At 36.2% G+C, this 19,832-nt stretch overlaps 2 protein-coding genes across 2 annotated transcripts; both read right to left on the bottom strand.

Annotated features, from left to right (window-relative positions):
- Positions 1-14,947: 14,947 nt before the first annotated feature.
- On the bottom strand, positions 14,948-16,540 carry LOC113291805 (accelerated cell death 11-like). The gene is made up of 5 exons (XM_026541296.1): positions 16,483-16,540; positions 15,686-15,810; positions 15,405-15,583; positions 15,147-15,292; positions 14,948-15,054 (listed from the first exon to the last, which is right to left on the bottom strand). Exons 1-5 carry the CDS (start codon positions 16,538-16,540, stop codon positions 14,948-14,950), a joined length of 615 nt encoding a protein of 204 aa, XP_026397081.1.
- A 1,007-nt stretch (positions 16,541-17,547) lies between these two features.
- LOC113286427 (accelerated cell death 11-like) lies at positions 17,548-18,972 on the bottom strand. Its single transcript, XM_026535052.1, has 4 exons — positions 18,727-18,972; positions 18,446-18,624; positions 18,193-18,338; positions 17,548-18,058 (listed from the first exon to the last, which is right to left on the bottom strand). The coding sequence occupies exons 1-4, from the start codon at positions 18,907-18,909 to the stop codon at positions 17,952-17,954; spliced, it is 615 nt and encodes a 204-aa protein (XP_026390837.1). The 5' UTR covers positions 18,910-18,972; the 3' UTR covers positions 17,548-17,951.
- Positions 18,973-19,832: the final 860 nt, after the last annotated feature.

Here is a 19,832-nt window from a genome sequence, read left to right as displayed (position 1 = left end):
CCACCTTAGTCAAATTGCAACAATTATTAAACTGAGTATCTAAGAGATAACAGTTATTTTTACCACGAGTTCCTTGAAAAATTACTTTTCCAGTCTTGTCTACAAAGTCACATCCATTCGCATTGAAGACAACTTTATGGACTTTGTCACAAATTTGACTAACAAAAAGAATATTAACATTCATACCTTTAACGTATACGACATCATGGATTTCAGGAACATCTAGTAGTTTGATCGTCCCCTTCTTGCTTATGTAGCAAAAACTCTCATCTCCGAATGTTACCGTCCCTCCTTCAAAATCGTTCGAATTCACAAACCAAGAAATATATCCAGACATATGACGGCTACATCCACTATCAAGGAACCATTGAAAAGGTGATGTTGATTTTAGAGAAAAATCTCCCATGCTAACACTAGTATCCCATTTGGATTTTCTTGTTAGATTTGTACACCTTTTTAGAGTAGTAAACAGTTATTTAGCTTTCTTGTGAAGATTACTAGAAACCTTTAAACTTCTCTTAAAAGGCATACATGTATGTTGAAAATGATCACGAGAACCACAAAACATACATGTACCAACATCTTTAAAATCATCTGACAAATTCTGAGTCGTATCAGGTTTCACAAATCCTAAACCTCGCTTATCTCCCGACTTCCGACAACCTTTCAGGGAAGGACTAAAGGAGCTTCTCAAATCCATTGAAGAAACTTTGACAGACTTCACATCCTTACATTTTGCAATTTCTGCAACAAGATCAATATTTATCCGAATTTGTTCATCCAACTTCTTCTGGAGATTAACTACCTCTTTAGAACATTCTCGAAGATCATAGTTTTTAATATAAATTTCGCAATGAAGACCATCAATTTTCCTTATCAATCGTTATTTTTCTCGACAAAGATTTTTGATGATTTCTCTAGATCAAGACACTCAACCTCATCAATGGTTTCTAGAACACACTTGGAGTTGAGTAGATCTAAACCTGGCGAAGCATTTATGGAGGCTTTACTGTCCATAGAGTCGGATTGCTACAAACACAGACTTATGAGGTCTTTAACGTGTTTGCCTGCTCTGATACCAATTTAAAAAGCAAGGGTACAACAACGACACCCAATATTTCGTTCGGAAATCTGTATGGACTCCAATATAATTCCGAGAGCACCAGCTTATAGAGCGAGCTCAACCAAGAAGTATATCAAAGAGTTATATCTCAATTTCTCAATACAATCTGCAATCGAATAGATAGAAATCTGTGATCTCGATTGATATGAAAAATAATATGGACGGTACCAAATACCAACGCCCAAGTGTCAATCAATTTGTATCAAAAACCAAAGTTCGGATTTACCAATTGATAGAACTACGCTTAACCTGTGATATTTCAATTATATAAACAAATATAATGTGGAAAAGAAATAACACAGACACTAGAAGTTTTTTTAACGAGGAAACCGCAAATACAGAAAACCCCGGGACCTAGTCCATATTTAAACACCGCACCGTATTAAGCCGCTACAGACACTAGCCTACTATAAGTTAACTTCGAAATATAATATAGTTGAGCCCTAACCAAGTCTCACACCGATTAAGGTGCAGTCGCGTTCCTTACTCCTATGAATCCCAGCAGGAATCTACGCACTTGATTCCCTTAGGTGATATCACCCACAACTAGAGTTGCTACGACCCAAATTCGAAGACTTATAAACAAATCTGTCTCCCACAGATAGGTCTATTATGATAGATAAATCTGTCTTCACAGAAGTACCTATGAATTTTTTTGTTCCGTCTTTTGATAAATCAAGGTGAACATGAACCAATTGATAATACGGTCTTATATTCCCGAAGAACAACCTAGAAATATCAATCACCTCACAATAACTTAACTATATGGTAGTAGGAGAAGTTATTGTGGAATCACAAAGAATGAGACGAAGATCTTTGTAATTACTTTTTATATCTTACCTATCGGAGATAAATCTCGAGTTAATCTTAGAGAAGATAGTACTCAATACGATAGAACAAGTAAGATCAGATCACGTAACTACAGAAAAAATAGTTGGGCCTGGATTCACGAATCCCAAATGAATTCTTCAAGTCGTTAACCTATAATGGTTTAGAAAAATCTAGGTTAAAGGAGAACCGACTCTAGTCGCAACTAGGGCACATGAAAGTGTCGGGATTATGTTTTCCAGTTGCTAGAGTTCTCCCTTATATATTCTTTCAAATCAGGGTTTCCCTTTCAATCAAAGCTAAGATAGCATAGTAACAAAGTATTCGATATTCACCGTTAGATGAAAACCTGATTTAAGATTCAAGCTAAGTCTGCTTAAAGCCAAAGCAATATCTTTTTGCCGTTAGATGACCTTAGCTTGTTACACACAAATGAAATATACTTCCATTTAGATATGGGCAACCGCACCTAAATGTGTATATTGATTTGGCTCAATAATAGTTAACCGAAGTTAGCCATATGAACAGTTTTGTCTTAGCCTTATTCATCCAACACTTCTAGATCAACTATGAAGATCAATCAATCATGATAGATAATCAACTAAATAAAATTATGTTTCTAATAGAGTTGTTCAAATTGTTCATCATTGAATATAAATGTATATGAACCAATTGAAACAAAAACGGTTTGATTCGTAAGTATAGAAAGTACTTATACAAGAATCAATTCATGAACATTTTAGCCACGGTTTGCAAATATTGAATTCCTTAATTCATAAATGTATTTATTCATGAGTATGAAAACATACTTAACTAATTTTATAACTTTAACCACTAAGTTTGCAAACAGGTAAGCAAACTATAGCTTCCGACTTTGGTCTTGTCCAGCAGTTTGCAAACCGGTATGCATATTGTCGTCCCGGACCTTAACTCAAATAGAACCGTCCGCATACTGGTATGCATACTTGGTTCACGAGCTTTAACAGTTAAAATCGGGTATGCAAACAAGGTTTCCGGACCTGAATCATACCACAACAGTTTGCATACTGGTATGCACACTGTGTTGTACCCAGATAAAGGTTAATTTGTTCAAAACTCTGATTTCAATCATTCAAACATCCTTAGAAGACGACAATAGCTGTCTCACACAAACTATTAGCTTATAAGTAATTTTCAAGTGATTGAATGATTAATACGAAACTTTCCGAGTCGACATTAAATGATTGTCTTAACAAATCATGTAATATGTTTCAAAGCGATTTTCACAGGATCATCTTTTGACTTATTATTTAGTTTCCAACAAATAATTTTTTTCCAACTAAACTTGTCAAAAATATGATGAACGTATCAAAAGCAAAAAGCTTCCAACACATATTTCGAGAAATAGATAACCGAGTTAAACTCAGCTCGATATATCAAATGTGTATAATATAAAAGTCTATATAGCCATACAACTTAGTCTCATTAGGAGATAGAATAGAATAGACTTCTGAGTGATAGATAAGTTTTAGTCTCCACATACCTTTTGTTGATGAAGTTCCTCCAAGCTCTCCCCATTAGATCTTCGTCTTCAATCAATGAACGCCTTGAAGTCTAAAGATCAACTACACATTCTATCCTAATCTGAGACATAGCTATAAGTAGACTAGAAATCAAGACTTATAGTTTTGATCAACTAAATTTGACAAACAAGCTTGGGATAGTAACGCTTGCGAGTTCGCCGAGCAGTGCTCTAACAAGGTCTGACCGAAAATATAGAGAAGTCGAATGAGACGAACTTCACTATACAAAGAGTTTGGCTCAAAAAAGAAACCTACTTTTGGTCCGAACTTCATTAAACTACAAAACTTCATTGAACTAGAAGTAATAAGTTTGGCCAAAACTGAAGAGAAGTCGAACGAGACGAACTTTACTATAACTTAATTTCGGCTCAAAATGGATTTCTAATTTCAGCCGAACCTAACACTGTTAATATAAAAAACACAAAAGTGGATGATAATCTAAATTATAGTCTCTAGATATCATAATAATTTAACCTCCCAAACATCAGAGTGATAGCTAACATTTAAACCGGAAATCTAAGTTATAATCTTAAAAGTTAAACTAAAATCCAAAACATCAAAGTGCAATAACAAAACATATTCATGCACCACCACCTCCACGATCACTTTCACGACCTATTTTGCTTGCTCCATGTCCTTCATTTCTTCCACTTATGCCTTCATGTTCATCATTGGTATCGGATGCATTACCACCTCCACTTGGGCATCCGGGTTCTTAACGAGTTCTCTTCATCGATTTTTTCTTTACATTGATGGATTGACCTACGCGAATGACCTCTTCCAATTCGTTGTAGAAAACTTGTTGCTCAGCCACTGATGTCGTCTGTTTGCAACTAACGTTCTTCTTCATTTTCTTCAACAACTTAGTTGTCGATGACAACTAATTATATTTCAAAACAACAATTAGTTAAGAATATACTTTCATATTTTATAATACTTTTAAAAGAGTAAATAAAGACATCACTTATCATTATCGTCATTGCCTCGGATACACTACGGATTTTGTTGGCAGATGCTTTCTTTGCCTCAACTTCCTTTGCTTGTGCCTCTGCAATTTCAGCTTCGACGAGATCTTGACTTTCTCTATTATTAATAATGAAGGGATGGGAAACTTAATTATACCAATCCGTGTACTATTCTACAACTTCACAAGGATTTTGACGCAAACTGTCTAACCGCTCCCAACTCAGCATGTTGTTATCAATTTCTTTCCAATGACGAAGCGATGGATCGGGATCATATTTTGGTTTCCATGAAACGGTGGTGCTCTTTGTGCCTTTACTTTCCTTCGACAACAACTTGAACTTTTGGTTATCATCATATGGTACTGTTTGGATAAATCCAAATTGGCAGAGTACTCGAAGAGGATCAAAAATTACACCCGCCTGGATACCACAACGGTCCGTAGTACACCCCCAATGGCATATCTTCGTCATGAACAAATTCATCATCTTCTTCTTCGGTGTTATATGGTTCAGATTCAACATCGTATCCATCCAAAGCGTCTAACTTTTCTCTTAAAGAGGTTATCTTTTCGGGCTTATCCCTCTTCTTATAGTCATTAAACTCATATTTGGCCGAAGTTGGAAATGAATCATCCACCACATCAATTGGTGTGCTTAATTTTAACTTCGGGAAGTGATCATATACCCACACCTACATTAAGAACATAGGAAAAAATTCAGTTGACAACATAAACCTTAGCAATATAGACAAAGGTTCGGCTCAAAAATGAATTACCAATTTCGGCCGAACCTGATATTTTCATACTAATTACTTCCAAGTTTTCAGGTTCGGCTCAAGAATAAATTGGTATTTTAGTCCGAACCTAACACTGAACGGCTAAAACTAGAGAGCAAAGTACGTGATCAAGCAACTTAAAAATGGAATCAAAGTTATTGAGAAGCACCTGAAAGAGACTGAAGTTTCCTCTAATGTTTCTAGAGTTTAGCCTAGAGGCTGTAGCAATTGAATCGAGAAGGAATGCAACACAAGCGGATCCCCAAGCGTACTCATGAAAATTTGGAAGATCTTTTAAGAATTGGAGATATTGAGCACTAACTTTGTTGCCAATATGCTCAGGAAATATAACTCGGCTGAGAGTGTGCAACAAATAAACAGCAACTGTCTGGTTTATTTTGGTCGCGTCCATCACCAACCCATCCTTAACTTTCTGCATAGTGTTCTCGAACTTTTTTTTTCAGATTCTTCAACTTGAACGACATCAACATCTTTAGTTTGTTATCCGTCCACGACGCACTTCTTCCACCTCTTTAGCGGCGCGACAAAACTCCAACTCGGTAGTATCGCGATCCCAACCAAGAACTTCTTCTGCCAATTTATAAATTTGTTCCTAATCCAATTCAGAATATTCAGCATCTACACTTTTCTTACATGCTCTAAGACCTGTAATCCTTTCAGCGTCATCAGGTGTGATTGTCATCTCGCCGAATGGAAAATGTAATGTGTAAGTTTCAGGAGCAAATCTCTCAGTAAAGGCAGACGCGGTCACTGAATCACAACACTTTTTTTCATGTTGAATTGCTTTCCATAAACCATAATTATGAACAATAACTTGAACCTCATCGACCTCATTCTTCAAATTCCAAGCTGCAGCCCTTTGGTGTTTCAAATTTCTGATTGCACGCTTATGATACGGAGTCTCATCGATTCTCTTTATCCACGACTCCTTGTAACCCATCAAAAGATTTCCTCCATCTTGAGGAAGACTAAACATTGGGGCGTTTCTCTTGGTAGGTATTACGTAATCATCATCAGGAATATGAAGCTTTGTCTTTCGTGGTTCAACAAGTTTCCTCTCTTTTACTTGTTGTTTTGGTTGTGGTTGTGGTGGTTCTTCTTTTTCATCATCTTCATTTTCTTCATCTTCTTCATCTTCAACGACTTGTTTTCCAGCCCTTCGTGGTCTTCGTTGCTCATCTTCATCTCTATTTGTGTTACCTTGTAATCATCCTCCGCTTTACCTTGTTATCTTTACTTCCCTGAACTTCTCCTTTTGGTTGTATCTCTGTCTCTCCATCCTCTGTATCGGAAGCTGTAGTGACCCTTTTATGTGCACCCATTTTTGTTGCTTGCTTGAGGTTGGGGAATTTTAGCATTAGAATGAGTAACTTCCATAGACCTTTTTTTCTTCTTATTCTTATCAGTTACAACTCTACCACCACCACTTCTGGTTTGTCCCCTAACGCAGAGAAGAAAAAAAGTACAACATACAAGGTTCAACTAATAAAATAAGGTTCACCTAAATATTATACAAAGTTCGGCTTTAAAATACATGGTTCGTCTGATAATTTAAACATACAAAGCAATGTTCGGCTCAAAACTATCAATATTAAAATTGGTCGAACATCATGAAGTTTCTAAACCTATTTAACTTATGTGTTCGGCCGAAAACCCACCAGAGTAGAATCAGACGAACCTAAGACAGAGTAATGTTCGACTCAAAATTTTCACTTTCAAAATCAGCAGAACATCAATGAAATTCGAAACCCATACAAGTCTCAGAGTTCGGCTCAAAATCTAGCAGTATTAAAATTGGTCGAACATCATGAAGTTTCTGAAGCTATTCAACTCATGTGTTCGGCCGAAACCCACCAGAGTCGAACTAGGCGAACCTAAGACAGTGCAATGTTCGGCTCAAAATATCATTTCCAAGATCAGCCGAACTGATCTTCTGTAAAATTACAGACGAAGAAAAAGCCTAGGTTCGTCCGATAATTTTGGGCCGAACCTACATCTGTAACCTTAATTCATCTTCTGAATCCTATTCAATCAATCAAACATACTCCAATCAATCAAAAATAAGATGGATTTGTTATAAATACCTTCTAATATACATCTGAGAGTAATCAGGGTTCGGATTTCTCACTTCACCGGCGCTCACATCGATTAGGGCTTCCTTTACTCACTTACTTGCTTGGTTGAATTGGACTCCAACATGCGCGTCTGGAAGTAGATCTCTAGCGCAACATTTCGTTCTATTCATGATTTATAGTTTTGATTTTAATCGACGATCAAAGATTTTTCATCGAACGATTAATCGGTGAATGAAATTCGTTTTTCACGGTTAATGGAGGGGAGGGAGGTTCGACCGCTCAAGATAGAAGAAGAAAGAATGAAAATGTATTGACTGATTTTTTTCTTTTTTCGATTAGTTTTAATTTAGGTTTTTAATTTAGTTAAAGGGTATATGGGTAATCTATTTAGTTTTAGTCTAAGTTTTTAATTAAATTGAAGGGTATTTAAGTAAATTAATCTAATTAAAGGGCAACCTAGTAATTTTGGTATTGCATAGACACCCCTTATAAAGATATCCTAGATGATATTATCATTTAGTATGCCTCAGAAAAAATCAGTATGCCTCAAAATAGATTTCTTTTTTTTACGTGGCCCCTTGGAGATTTAATGTTTAGCCCATAATGTTATTCTAGCCCAACTAAACTTTCAATCCTGCTTCCGTTGCTTCTATGTCCATGGGACAGGAAGTTTCAAGATTATACGAGGGACAACCCATACATGATCCAAAGCCTGGTTTGTCTCAACCAATGTATTCATGTGGAATATGTTCCCCACCAACCAAAGGTTCATATTTAAAGGACTCACATTTCATAAGGAGCTATTATTGTAAAAGCATTGGAAAGAAACTAAAGCTAAAAGGTTCATATTTATTGTCAATTATACAAAAATTGTACAAATCCTAGATTAAACTTGGAGGGGTGGGATGCATCAAAACCTATATTTGTCTCAAAGAGATTGTCATCCCACCCTCTAAAACACTTCTCTCCTTTATTAACTTTGTAATATAATATATTGATCATAACTTTGTAAGACCAAATGCTCAATAGAATTGAACATGAGATGTGACCAAAATGTGCTCTCCAAAGGTTTCACCATTTTGTACCCAACTCCCTTGAAAGAAAAAGCTTGTCAACGTACTGAATGACAATAGCTGATGCATCAACATAACTTTGCAAATCAATTCTTGTCGAGGCCTCTGCAAGAATAACAAAACAAAAAGATATGTTAGCATCATTAACATATCCCCTTTAAACTTACGTATAATAACTAAGAAAACTACCATGTTGATTATCTGGAGTTGAACTTACCATCTTGATTCACCTTCTTTAAGAACTGTGCTATATCCAATCATCGTTAATTCTTCTAAACTCCCATTTCAATCATTGAAACATTCTTAGAAGACGACAATAGCTGTCTCATACAAACTATTAGCTTCAAAGAAATTTTCAAGTGATCGAATGATCAATACGAAACATTTAGAGTCTACATTTTCAAAGCAATATTTGATGAGTTTAATCACAAAGTGCCTGAAATTGTTAATGCTTCTTTTGCGTTGGGTAAGACTATTCCTGAAAAGAACATTGTGATGAAAATTCTCAGATCGTTGCCATCCAAATACGATTCTAAGAAACATGTCATCGTTGAAGGAAATAACACTAACACTTTATCCAGAAATACGCTGGTTGGGAAGTTAAAGATCTTTGATCATGGGAATACATCCAAATCTGGGAAGGATATTGCTTTCAAAGCACAAAAGAATACTAAATTACTTGATAAAAGTAAAAGTGTTAGCAACTCTGAAGTTGATCCTATTGAGACTGATTCATCAGATGAAGATCTTGACAACTCAGTTTCACTGATCACTAGACAGTTTAGAGATCTTTTGTTGAAGAGAAGTAAATGGTTCATCAGAGATAGACCCAGGTCATCAGTCAAACCTCACGGCCGCGCCCCTCCTAAAAACAGAGACATTGTCAACACTGATGATGAGGATATGCCACAGTGCTTCAAGTGTAAAGGTTTTGGTCATTTTGCTAATGAGTATCAAAATCGTAGAAAATACACTGGGAACAAAGGTCTTGTTGCAACTCTTGATGAGATGTCTGATCACTATGATTCACATGAAGATGAAAAGCCAAGTGTTGCACTCCTTAGCAAAAATATTGATTTTGATAATTGTAGAAATACGTATATCAACCTTGATATTCTTCCTGGAGAAACTTCGTCAACCACTATGGAGGATAAAATAGATTTTTCCCTGACTACTGAAAATTCTATTTAATATGTTTCAGGTACCTATTTTTGTTTAGCAGCATGCTCAACTATGGTGTCTGAACCTTCCTTTACATTGACATGTTCTTATTGTACTTTTACAAGTCATGAACTCTCTATGTGTTACAAGTACAAACATAAAGTAAGATATGTCAACAAATTTCAAAGGAGAGCAAATCGATTAGCTAACAAGCTCAAACTTGTTCAGAAGTCGTCTGAGGTATGTAAACTCATCTTTTCTCCGAAGAAGTTAATTTCCAAAGAAAAGATTAGACCACTAGAGAAAAAAATACGGTATAGACAGTCTGTGAAATAGGGTTCTAAGAATTCCATTCAAGAAGGTTATGGTTGACATATTATTGTTCACCCCAGCACAACTTAATTGTGTTGTTGGTATATCTTGTCTCAGGTGCTTGGTTCAAAAGAGACAAGAGTTTGCGCACTTTAGGCTTTAGGAAAGAAAAAAAAATTGTTTGTTTTGTTTTTCTTTTTGGTTTCTTTTTTCTCCTATTTGGAATTTTTTCATCTTTTCATATCTAATTGATATTGAAAGGACTTTCCCTGTTTGATCAATAAAAAAAAAGGTTAAAATCGACAATTCGGCCTTCTTTAGGGTTGAGAATTGTGCGCACGTGAATCTTCTTTTGTATAAAGGTTCCGTAACCCTAAATTCCTTTTTCCTTCTCTGAAAACTCTTTTTATCACAAGATTGCTTGTTGAGCCTGATTTGTGAATTCCTCCCATAATCACATACTTATATGGAGACTCCAAGCATTATGTCTTCTGATGGAAAAGATGTTAATATGATTGTTAAGCCATCAATCATGAGGAAAAAGATAAATCTCCTATACCTTCAACTTTGAAAAGAAAACGAAGGAATGTGAGAATATCAAGGGTTGTTCCTTCAAATCTTCAGAAGTTTTCTGGTGTTCTTGAAGAGTTGAAGAAACAAGAAAGGAGATACAACAAATAAAGGATATTGTTTTTAGGACTCTTGAAATTCAGAAGGCCCTGGTTCAACATCAGTCAAGAAGGTTTGTTATAATTGACTCCTTTCTTCATGAACCTTATGTTCCAATGGATGTTGACGACAATGAGTTCTGGGACGATAAATAATTTTTCAAAGGTCTTAATGTCTGGGAAACTTCTTATGAAAATTTATTCTTGTGTTTTAAGAAGGATAACTAGGGTTTGGAATATCAATTATTGTGAGTACACATAGCTATTGCCAACGATTTTCATCTTGCAATGTTTTTAGATTTATTTATTTAAATTATAAAGTTTATTTGGAAGATGATTTTGCAGTATTCATATATTTCAAAAATTGTTATCGGATATGTGTGTTTGCGTCCGTGAACTATGATTTTCCCATATATGTCAAAAGTTAAGCCTATTGTGTCATTATGCAAATATTGATGGAAGATAAGATGAACTTTTGATTACAAAGATTAAGTCTATGATATCATTATGCAAATATTGATCAAAATAGAATGAATCTTTGAATATTCCACAGTATTGATCTTTCCCTGATCCACTTCTATGTGAAAATATTGTGCGGCTTCGTAAGGTCTCTTATGTTGAGCATTTCCGATTAAATTAATCATGGGTTCTCTTGTGGTTAATTTAATTAAGTTTTCTGGATACAAATTCATGTATCATGTAAATTATTAATGTCCAAATAAATCCTTCTTTTCTTGCAAAAGTAAGGTCGCTCTTGTTGTTCTTTCGGGAATAACATTATATGGGGGAGAGTTCTTATTTGAACTTGTTAACGAGAAAACCGCAAATGTAGAAAAACCTCGGGACCTAGTCCAGATTTGAACACCACACTGTATTAAGCGGCTACAGACACTAGCGTACTCCAAGTTAACTTCGGACAGAAATGTAGTTGAGCCCTAACCAATCTCACACTGATAAAGGTGCAGTCGCGTTCCTTACGCCTCCGAAGCCTAGCAGGACTCTACGCACTTGATTCCCTTAGCTGATCTCACCCACAACTAAGAGTTGCTACGACCCAAAGTCGAAGACTTGATAAACCAATCTGTCTCACACAGAAAACTCTACTGAATAGATAAATCTGTATCCCGCAGAAATACCTATGTGTTTTATTCCGTCTTTTGATAAATCAAGGTGAAAAGGAAACAATTGATACGTCGGTCTTATATTCCCGAAGAACAACTTAGTAGTATCAATCACCTCACAATAATCTTAATCGTATGGTAGCGAAACAAAATATTGTGGAATCACAAACGATGAGACGAAGATGTTTGTGACTACTTTTTATCTTGCCTATCGGAGATTAAATCTCGAGTAAATCTTAGAGAAGATAGTACTCAATACGATAGAATAAAGCAAGATCAGAACATTGCAACTACAGAGAAGATAGTTGGGTCTGGCTTCACAATCCTAATGAAGTCTTCAAGTCGTTAACATACAGGGTTTTGGAAAAAACCTAAGGTTAAAGGAGAATCGACTCTAGTCGCAAATAGTATCACACAGGAGGTGTAGGGATTAGGTTTCCCAGTTGCTAGAGTTCTCCCTTATATAGTCTTCAAATCAGGGTTTGCAATCAATGTTACCTTGGTAACAAAACATTCAATATTCACCGTTAGATGAAAACATGATTAGACTCAAGCTAATATCTTTCAACTGTTAGATCGAACTTAGCTTGTTACACACAAATGAAAAGTGACTTCATTTAGATATGAGTAACCGTACCTAACAGTGTACACCTTGTTGGCTCAACAATAGTTAACCGAAGTTAGCCATATGAACACTTTCATATCAACCTTATTCATCTTAACCATAACTAGTTCAAATGACTCAAATGAAACTAGTTCTAGAGTTGTTAAATTGTTTGTATTCTCATAGAAGTATACAAGACACAATTGAAGCAAAATCGATTTTGATTCACTTGAATCAATTCATGAACATTATAGCCACGGTTTGCAAAAGATTGCATTCCTTAATATATAAATGTATTAGTTCATGAACAAACCGATTTTAGAACATAACCTACTCAAGTATGCAAATGGGTACGCATACCTAAGTGGCCGGACTTAGTTTGGGTTCGCCAGTATGTGAACGGGTACGCATACCTCCAAGCTCAGTTGAATTTCCGGACATGAACTTTACGCCAGTACGCATACGGGTATGCATCTAAGTTCCCGGACTTTCATTAAACCAACCAGTACGCATACGGGTATGTATACTATGGTTCCCGAAATTGGAATAACTTGCAACAGTTAGCATACAAGTACGCATACTTTGCTATATCCAATCATCGTTAATTGTTCCAAACTCCCATTTCAATCATTGAAACATTCTTAGAAGACGACAATAGCTGTCTCATACAAACTATTAGCTTCAAAGCAATTTTCAAGTGATCGAATGATCAATACGAAACATTCCTAGTCTACATTAAATAACTGTCTCACACAAATCATATAAGATATTACTAGGTGATTTTCACATGATCATCTTTTGACTTTCGTCAAGAATATAATTTGAACTTGGTTAAAGCGAAAGCTTACCAACATATATTATGAGATATATGTAAGCGAGTTAAACTCAGCTCCAAATATCAAATGTGTATAATTGAAGTCTATATAGCTATATGACTTTTGTCTCAAATAGGAGATAGAGTAGATAGACTTTTGAGAGATATATGAGTTCAAGTCTTCACATACCTTTTCCGCATAATTGAAGTCTATATAGCTATGAGAATTTCTAGTGTATGTGTTATTTCTTTTCCTCATTATATTTGTTTATATAATTGAAATATCACAAGTTGTGCGAAGTTCAATCAATTAGATAATCCAACTTTTGGTCGTTGATATAAATTGACTGACACTTGGATATTGGTCTTTGGTACCATCCAAGTTATTTCTCATATTAATCTGGCTCACAGATTTCTATGTGTTCGATAGCAGATTGACTTGTGAAATTGAGATACAACTCTTGGATATATTTTTATTGATTGAATCTGACTGTCTAGTTGATTCTCTTGGAATTATATTGGAGTTTTTCCATATAGATTTCCTAAATGAAATATTGGGTGAGATTGTTAGACCCCGCTTTTTCAGATATTGTATACCCGAAACCACGATTGTCAAATGCATAGCCAAGAAAAATACGTTCATCGCTTTTGGAATCAAGTTTCCCTTTCTGTTCTCGATCTTTTAGAATATATATAGCACTTACTTCCAAACACTCCGAGATAATGTAAGTTGGGCTTCTTACCATAGCACGACTCATAAGGAGTATTAGGTCTTTCGACCGTAGATATATACGGTTGATCAAATAGCATGCTGTAAAAATAGCTTCTTCCCAAAACTTTAACGGTAAGTTTTTGTTATGGAGCATTACACTTGCCATTTCCTGAATGTTCCTATTCTTTCTTTCTGCAACTCCATTGGCTTTGTGGAGTAATGGGTGGTGAGTATTGTTGAATAATCCCCAGTTTATCATAAAATTCAAACACCTTAGTATCTTTGAATTCAGTTCCACGGTCGCTTCTAATTTTCTTTAGCTTGCGACCCTGTTCTTCCTGGATTCTATTAACAATAATCTTGAATTCACCAAGGGTTTCATTCTTATGAGCTAAGAAAGCTACCCAAGTGAACCTGGTGTAATCATCTACCATAACTGAAGCATACTTCTTCCAGCAACAGTAGGTTGTTAAACGGGACCGAAGAGATCCATATGAATTAAATCAAGTGGAGCTTTAGTGAGAATATCTCGAGATGATTTATGTTGAAATTCTGTTTGTTTACCCTTTTGACAGGCACCACGGACACCTTCAATCTTAACATTGATTTTGGGAACACCTCTAACAAGTTCTTTGTCAATGATCTTAGTTAGAAGACGATAATTGATGTGACCAAAAATCTCATGCCAAAGATGTGTAGATTCCACCTTAATCAAATTGCAACAATTATTAAACTGATTATCTAAGAGATAACAGTTATTTTTACCACGAGTAAAAGCATTGGAAAACAACTAAAGCTAAAAGGTTCATACGGACTCACATTTCATGTTAAGGGGATATAATTCCAAGCATCCCAAGTTAAGGAGATATTATTTTAAAAGCATTGGAAAGCAACTAAAGCTAAAAGGTTCATTTTTATTGGCAATTACACAAAAATTGTACAAATTCTAGATTAAATTTGGAGGGGTGGGACGCATCAAAACCTATATTTGTCTCAAACTGATTGTCATCCCACCATCCAAAACACTTCTCTCCTTTATTAGAACTTTGTATGATATTTATCATAACTTTGTAGGACCAAATTCTCAACAGAATTGAACATGAGATGTGACCAAAATGTGCTCTCCAAAGATTTCACCATTCCGTACCCAACTCTCTTGAAAGAAAAAGCTTGTCAACGTACTGAATGACAATAGCTGATGCATCAACATAACTTTGCAAATCAAATCTTGTCGAGGCCTCTACAAGAATAACAAAACAAAAAGATATGTTTGCATCATTAACATATCATCCCCTTTAAACTTACATGTTGATCATTTGGAGTTGAACTTACCATCTTGATTCACCTTCTTTAAGAATTGTGCCTTTGTAGGAAGGGTAAACATCCCGGTGTGCACGGCTTTCCGTAAAGCCCATCCGTGATAAGGAGCAAGAGTCTCATCATAAGCCTTAATTCCTAGATCTTTCAAGGACATGTCCCTGCAATAACAACAGAGAGTCGACGAGCATATTCTTAGTAAAAATTTATATTTGGAGTCTGATATTGTGTCGCTATTTCTTTAAATGAGTGCGTATAGCTCGTAGGACATACCCATATTCCGTAGTTAAAATCATCTTGAAGAAAGATCGGATTGTATCGATTGCACGTTTGATTCTCAGAAGGTTTCTTGAATGACTACCAGCTAATCTGACAGTGTTTTGCTCAACGTCTCGATCCAGCATTGCTTCTAATGTCATAAAAGACTTTGAAGCTTCAGCTAGATCAGCAACCTGCATGTAATCCAAACAGAAAACATGGCGTTAAGATATGAACCAAAAAAAAAGTAGTGCAAAAAATTTGGATAGCAGGGAACAAGAATATTAGATGGAGACCTTAGGAACATAATCCATTTCCGCAAACTTGAATGTGAAACCCAAGTAACCTAAGAAATGAGCAACAAGAGCGCTGGCACGAGCAAAATCTTCGGTTTCAACATCTTGGTTCTGGCTTATAGTATCTGCCAGAGCGTTCAGCAAGGTGATCTATGGGGCCTTTGCTTTTCGCGCTGACCTTACACCCAGTTTTGCTGAAGATCTCCTGTATTTGTGATTTGGATTTGCAAGCCTGGTATCTGGACGATGAGACCTTGATTGGAGATACTCTTATGGTTTTCAAAGCCTTACATATTATTAGAGAGGGAGGATGATTGGTTGTCCTTGATCTTAATATTCGTAAAACCGAGGTGTTCTAGCCTACTATTGATATAAGGAGCACTATGGCGTCGGTTTTTCCTTCTGATATCGATAGACCTCCCTTGGGATTTAAGCTCTTAGGTGGCCCTGTAAGTCTCGATCCCCTTTTCTACAACCAGTTAGTTAATGCTCGTGTTAACAAAACTTTACAGCTGATGGATGCTATTCAAAGTTTGAAAGATCCTCAGATTGAGATGCAGCTGCTTCGGAGTTGTTTAGGTGTCTATAAACTTTATTTCACATTGAAAACAACTGACCCGGCTTTTGTTAATGAGGCTCAAACAATTTTTGATCATCACTTGTTTAACTTTATTCAACAATTGGTTAATTGTGATGGTCTTGGTTTTGGGAATTTACAGATGCGTGTGGCTTCAGTACCTATTAAGAGTGGTGGTTTGGATTTATACACGATGGAAGATACTATGCAGCATTGTTACCTCGCTTCTTGCTTGCAAACTCAATAACTACAAAGTGATATTTTGTGCACATGGGCATCACATGTATGAGCTCACTTTGTATGATTGCTTTAGACGCGTTCACCCATGCTTGCGGTTTGGTTCTTTTTCCCTCTGTGTCAAAACAGCTAACCCTCGCATCTAATGAGTAAATTGACAGCTATGTATTTTGACCATGTGATGAAGGAAATGCCTACCAACTATTGTATGACACAACGAGATCTTGCCCTGTGGCAGAACAATAAGATAAAGCATACTCAAGACTGCCTGATGGCCACATATAGAGGGTATGGGACAAAAAATTGGGCCTCTTCAATTTAGTGCAGTTCTCGGTTATAGGCTGGTTCTTCCTTTATTTGCCAAAGATAATCTTTGTTCTTGTTGTGGGAATAATATGGATGTTTTTGGTGATCATGCTATACACCGTGCACATGAAGTTGGATTGAAATTTCGTCATGATCTTGTGTGTGATACATTGTCAGATATTTTCTTTTGAATTGGAGTACAAGCTAAAAAAGAGGCTTCTCTTGGGTTCCTTGCTAATAATGGTGGTGAAGCTAGACCAACAGATATTTTGGTTCTTAACTGGGACAATGGCCGAGACACTTGTTTTGTTGTTACCGATGTTTCTCCTTTCACTGGTAATGGTGTGCAGACCTTTTGCCTGGTGTGGCTATCTCTCGTGTTGTTCACCGTAAACGCAACAAATATCTCGACATCTGCTCTAGATATGGTTATTGCTTTGGTACCTCGGCTTTCACGACCTTGGGTGAGCTTGGTGAAGAGTTTGTGGTTTTCTTAGAGAGACTGAAAAATTTCCTTATTAGACATGATTCGACTTCCAAGGTAAACAATTTTTTGTTTCATAGGGTAGGCATAATTATTCAGAAGGGAGTTGGAGCCCAGTTTTTTGCTCGGCTTCTGATTATTGCCTTGTCTTCTGATATTAGTTAATAATTTTAAATTGAAATTATGCCATTCATATTTCAATTCCTACACACAAAGAAATGCCATTAATAATAATTTTACTAATTCATTGGATTTCTTAACAGTTTGTTGTATTTTTGGAAGCAATTACTAATCACTGATTGTGACATGATTAATTTAAATCAACACACGCCTACATCCCACACATGAACTAAAGCTTGGTTTGTCTCAACCCATATATTCCCCACCAACCAGTGGTGATTCACATTTCATAAGGGGCTATTATTATAAAAGCATTTGAAAGCAACTAAAGGTTCATATTTATTGTCAAATATACAAGAATCGTATAAATCCTAGACTAAACTTGGAGGAGGGGAATGCATCAAAACCTAAACGTGTATTTGTCTTAAAGAGATTGCCATCCCACCCTCTACATCACTTCTCTCCTTTGTTATAACTTTGTATATTTATCATAACTTTGTAAGACGTATATGCTCAATATAATTGACCATGCTCCAAAGGTTTCACCATTCTGTACCCAACTCCCTTGAAAGGAAAAGCTTGTCAACGTACTGAATGACAGTAGCTGATGCATCAACATAACTTTGCAAATCAGTTCTTGCCGAGGCCTCTGCAAGAATAACAAAACAAAAAGATGTAATCGCATCATGGACTGTTTTCTTTAGACACACACACAGTATGATCTGGCTTACGTATGAATTATATAAGAAAACAACCATCTTGATTATCTGGAGTCGAACTTACCGTCTTGATTCACCTTCTTTAAGAACTGTGCCTTTGTAGGAAGGGTAAACATCCCGGTATGTACGGCTTTCCGCAAGGCCCATCCGTGATAAGGAGCAAGAGTTTCATCATAAGCCTTAATTCCTAGATCTTTCAAGGACATGTCCCTGCAATAACAACAGAGAGTCGACGAGAATATTCTTAGTAAAAATTTATGTCTGATATTGTGTCTGTCATTTCTTTTAAGGGAGTGCGTATAGCTCATTAGACATACCCATATTCCGTAGTTAAAATCAGCTTGAAGAAAGATCGGATTGTATCGATTGCACGTTTGATTCGTAGAAGGTTTCTTGAATGACTACCAGCTAATCTAACAGTGTTTTGTTCAACGTCTCGATCCAGCATTGCTTCTAACGTCATAAAAGACTTTGAAGCTTCAGCTAGATCACCAACCTGGACGCGTAATCCAAATAGAAAAAACATATTAAGTTATGAACCAAAAAAAAGTAGTACAAAAGTTTATGACAGCAGAGAACGAGAATATGAAATGGAGACCTTAGGAACATAATCCATTTCCGCAAACTTGAAAGCGAAACCCAAGTAACCCAAGAAAGGAGCAACAAGAGCACTGGCACGGGCGAAATCTTCGGTTTCAACATCTTGGTTCTTGCTTATAGTATCTGCTAGTTCTATGAATGCCGCGGAAACATTGCGCAAACGTCTTGCTACTTTAGCCATGGCACTGCAAAGAATAGAGATAATATTGAGTGCAAGCAGCAAGTATTGAGCTAGATTGAGACTTGAGAGAGTAGTAGTGTTTCTTCATTTGAGACCTCTATGTGCCTTGTTTTTATAGTCGAATTCGACGCGTAGAATTGTCGGGTGTGACATAGGAGTAAGTGACTGGGAGTGGAAGTGAGTAATAAGATAGAATTATTTTGTCAAGAAAAACTTGAAAATGAAATTCAACGCGGACCAACTTATTCTTGACCAGAAACGACTAGTAAACAACTTGTACAAAACAGTGTCAAGAGATTCTCATTTTGCTTTCAGATGGTACTAACTTATTATTCATTGTACCAAACAACTATTGTGAAACCAACAACCGTGACATAAAGCAATGACTGGTTTAGTCCTGAATCCTATCCAATAACGGTACTAGTACTAGGTCATGGACTCATGTGGCCAATTTTTCAACACTGCTAACAGATACTCCCTCGGTCTCTGATTAGATGACTTTCTTATTGTAAAATTTTGTCCCTCTAAATGCTGACCTATATCATTGGACAAGGATATGTTTTTAAAACTACCCCTTCGACCGATATATATTTGTTATGCAGTTGTTTTAAAATGCTTTTCAACGGTGTAATCCCGCGGTCTCTCATTAAAACAGCCCACAGTTTTTCCCCGATGGGGCCATCAAGTTTTTCTTTCATGCAGGATAATCCCGCAGTTACGTGTAGCTTAGTTTATTAGGGAGGGTACTGAATTTCATACGCTATGAGATGAGGTATTTTTCCAGTTTGGTTTAATACGAATTCTTGTACCTTCCCGGTAAAGGGATACCCCCTAGTTTGTCTTATATTCTTACGGATTTTAAGTTGAATTAGGTGCACATTTTGCAAGCACACAAGTGAAACTCCTTGGCAAAGTTTTGCTTT

Source organism: Papaver somniferum, chromosome 6, assembly GCF_003573695.1.
Source record: "Papaver somniferum cultivar HN1 chromosome 6, ASM357369v1, whole genome shotgun sequence".
Taxonomy (NCBI): domain Eukaryota; kingdom Viridiplantae; phylum Streptophyta; class Magnoliopsida; order Ranunculales; family Papaveraceae; genus Papaver; species Papaver somniferum.
The sequence above is the reverse complement of the archived record's forward strand: the minus strand, read 5'-3'. Positions and strand labels throughout refer to the sequence as shown.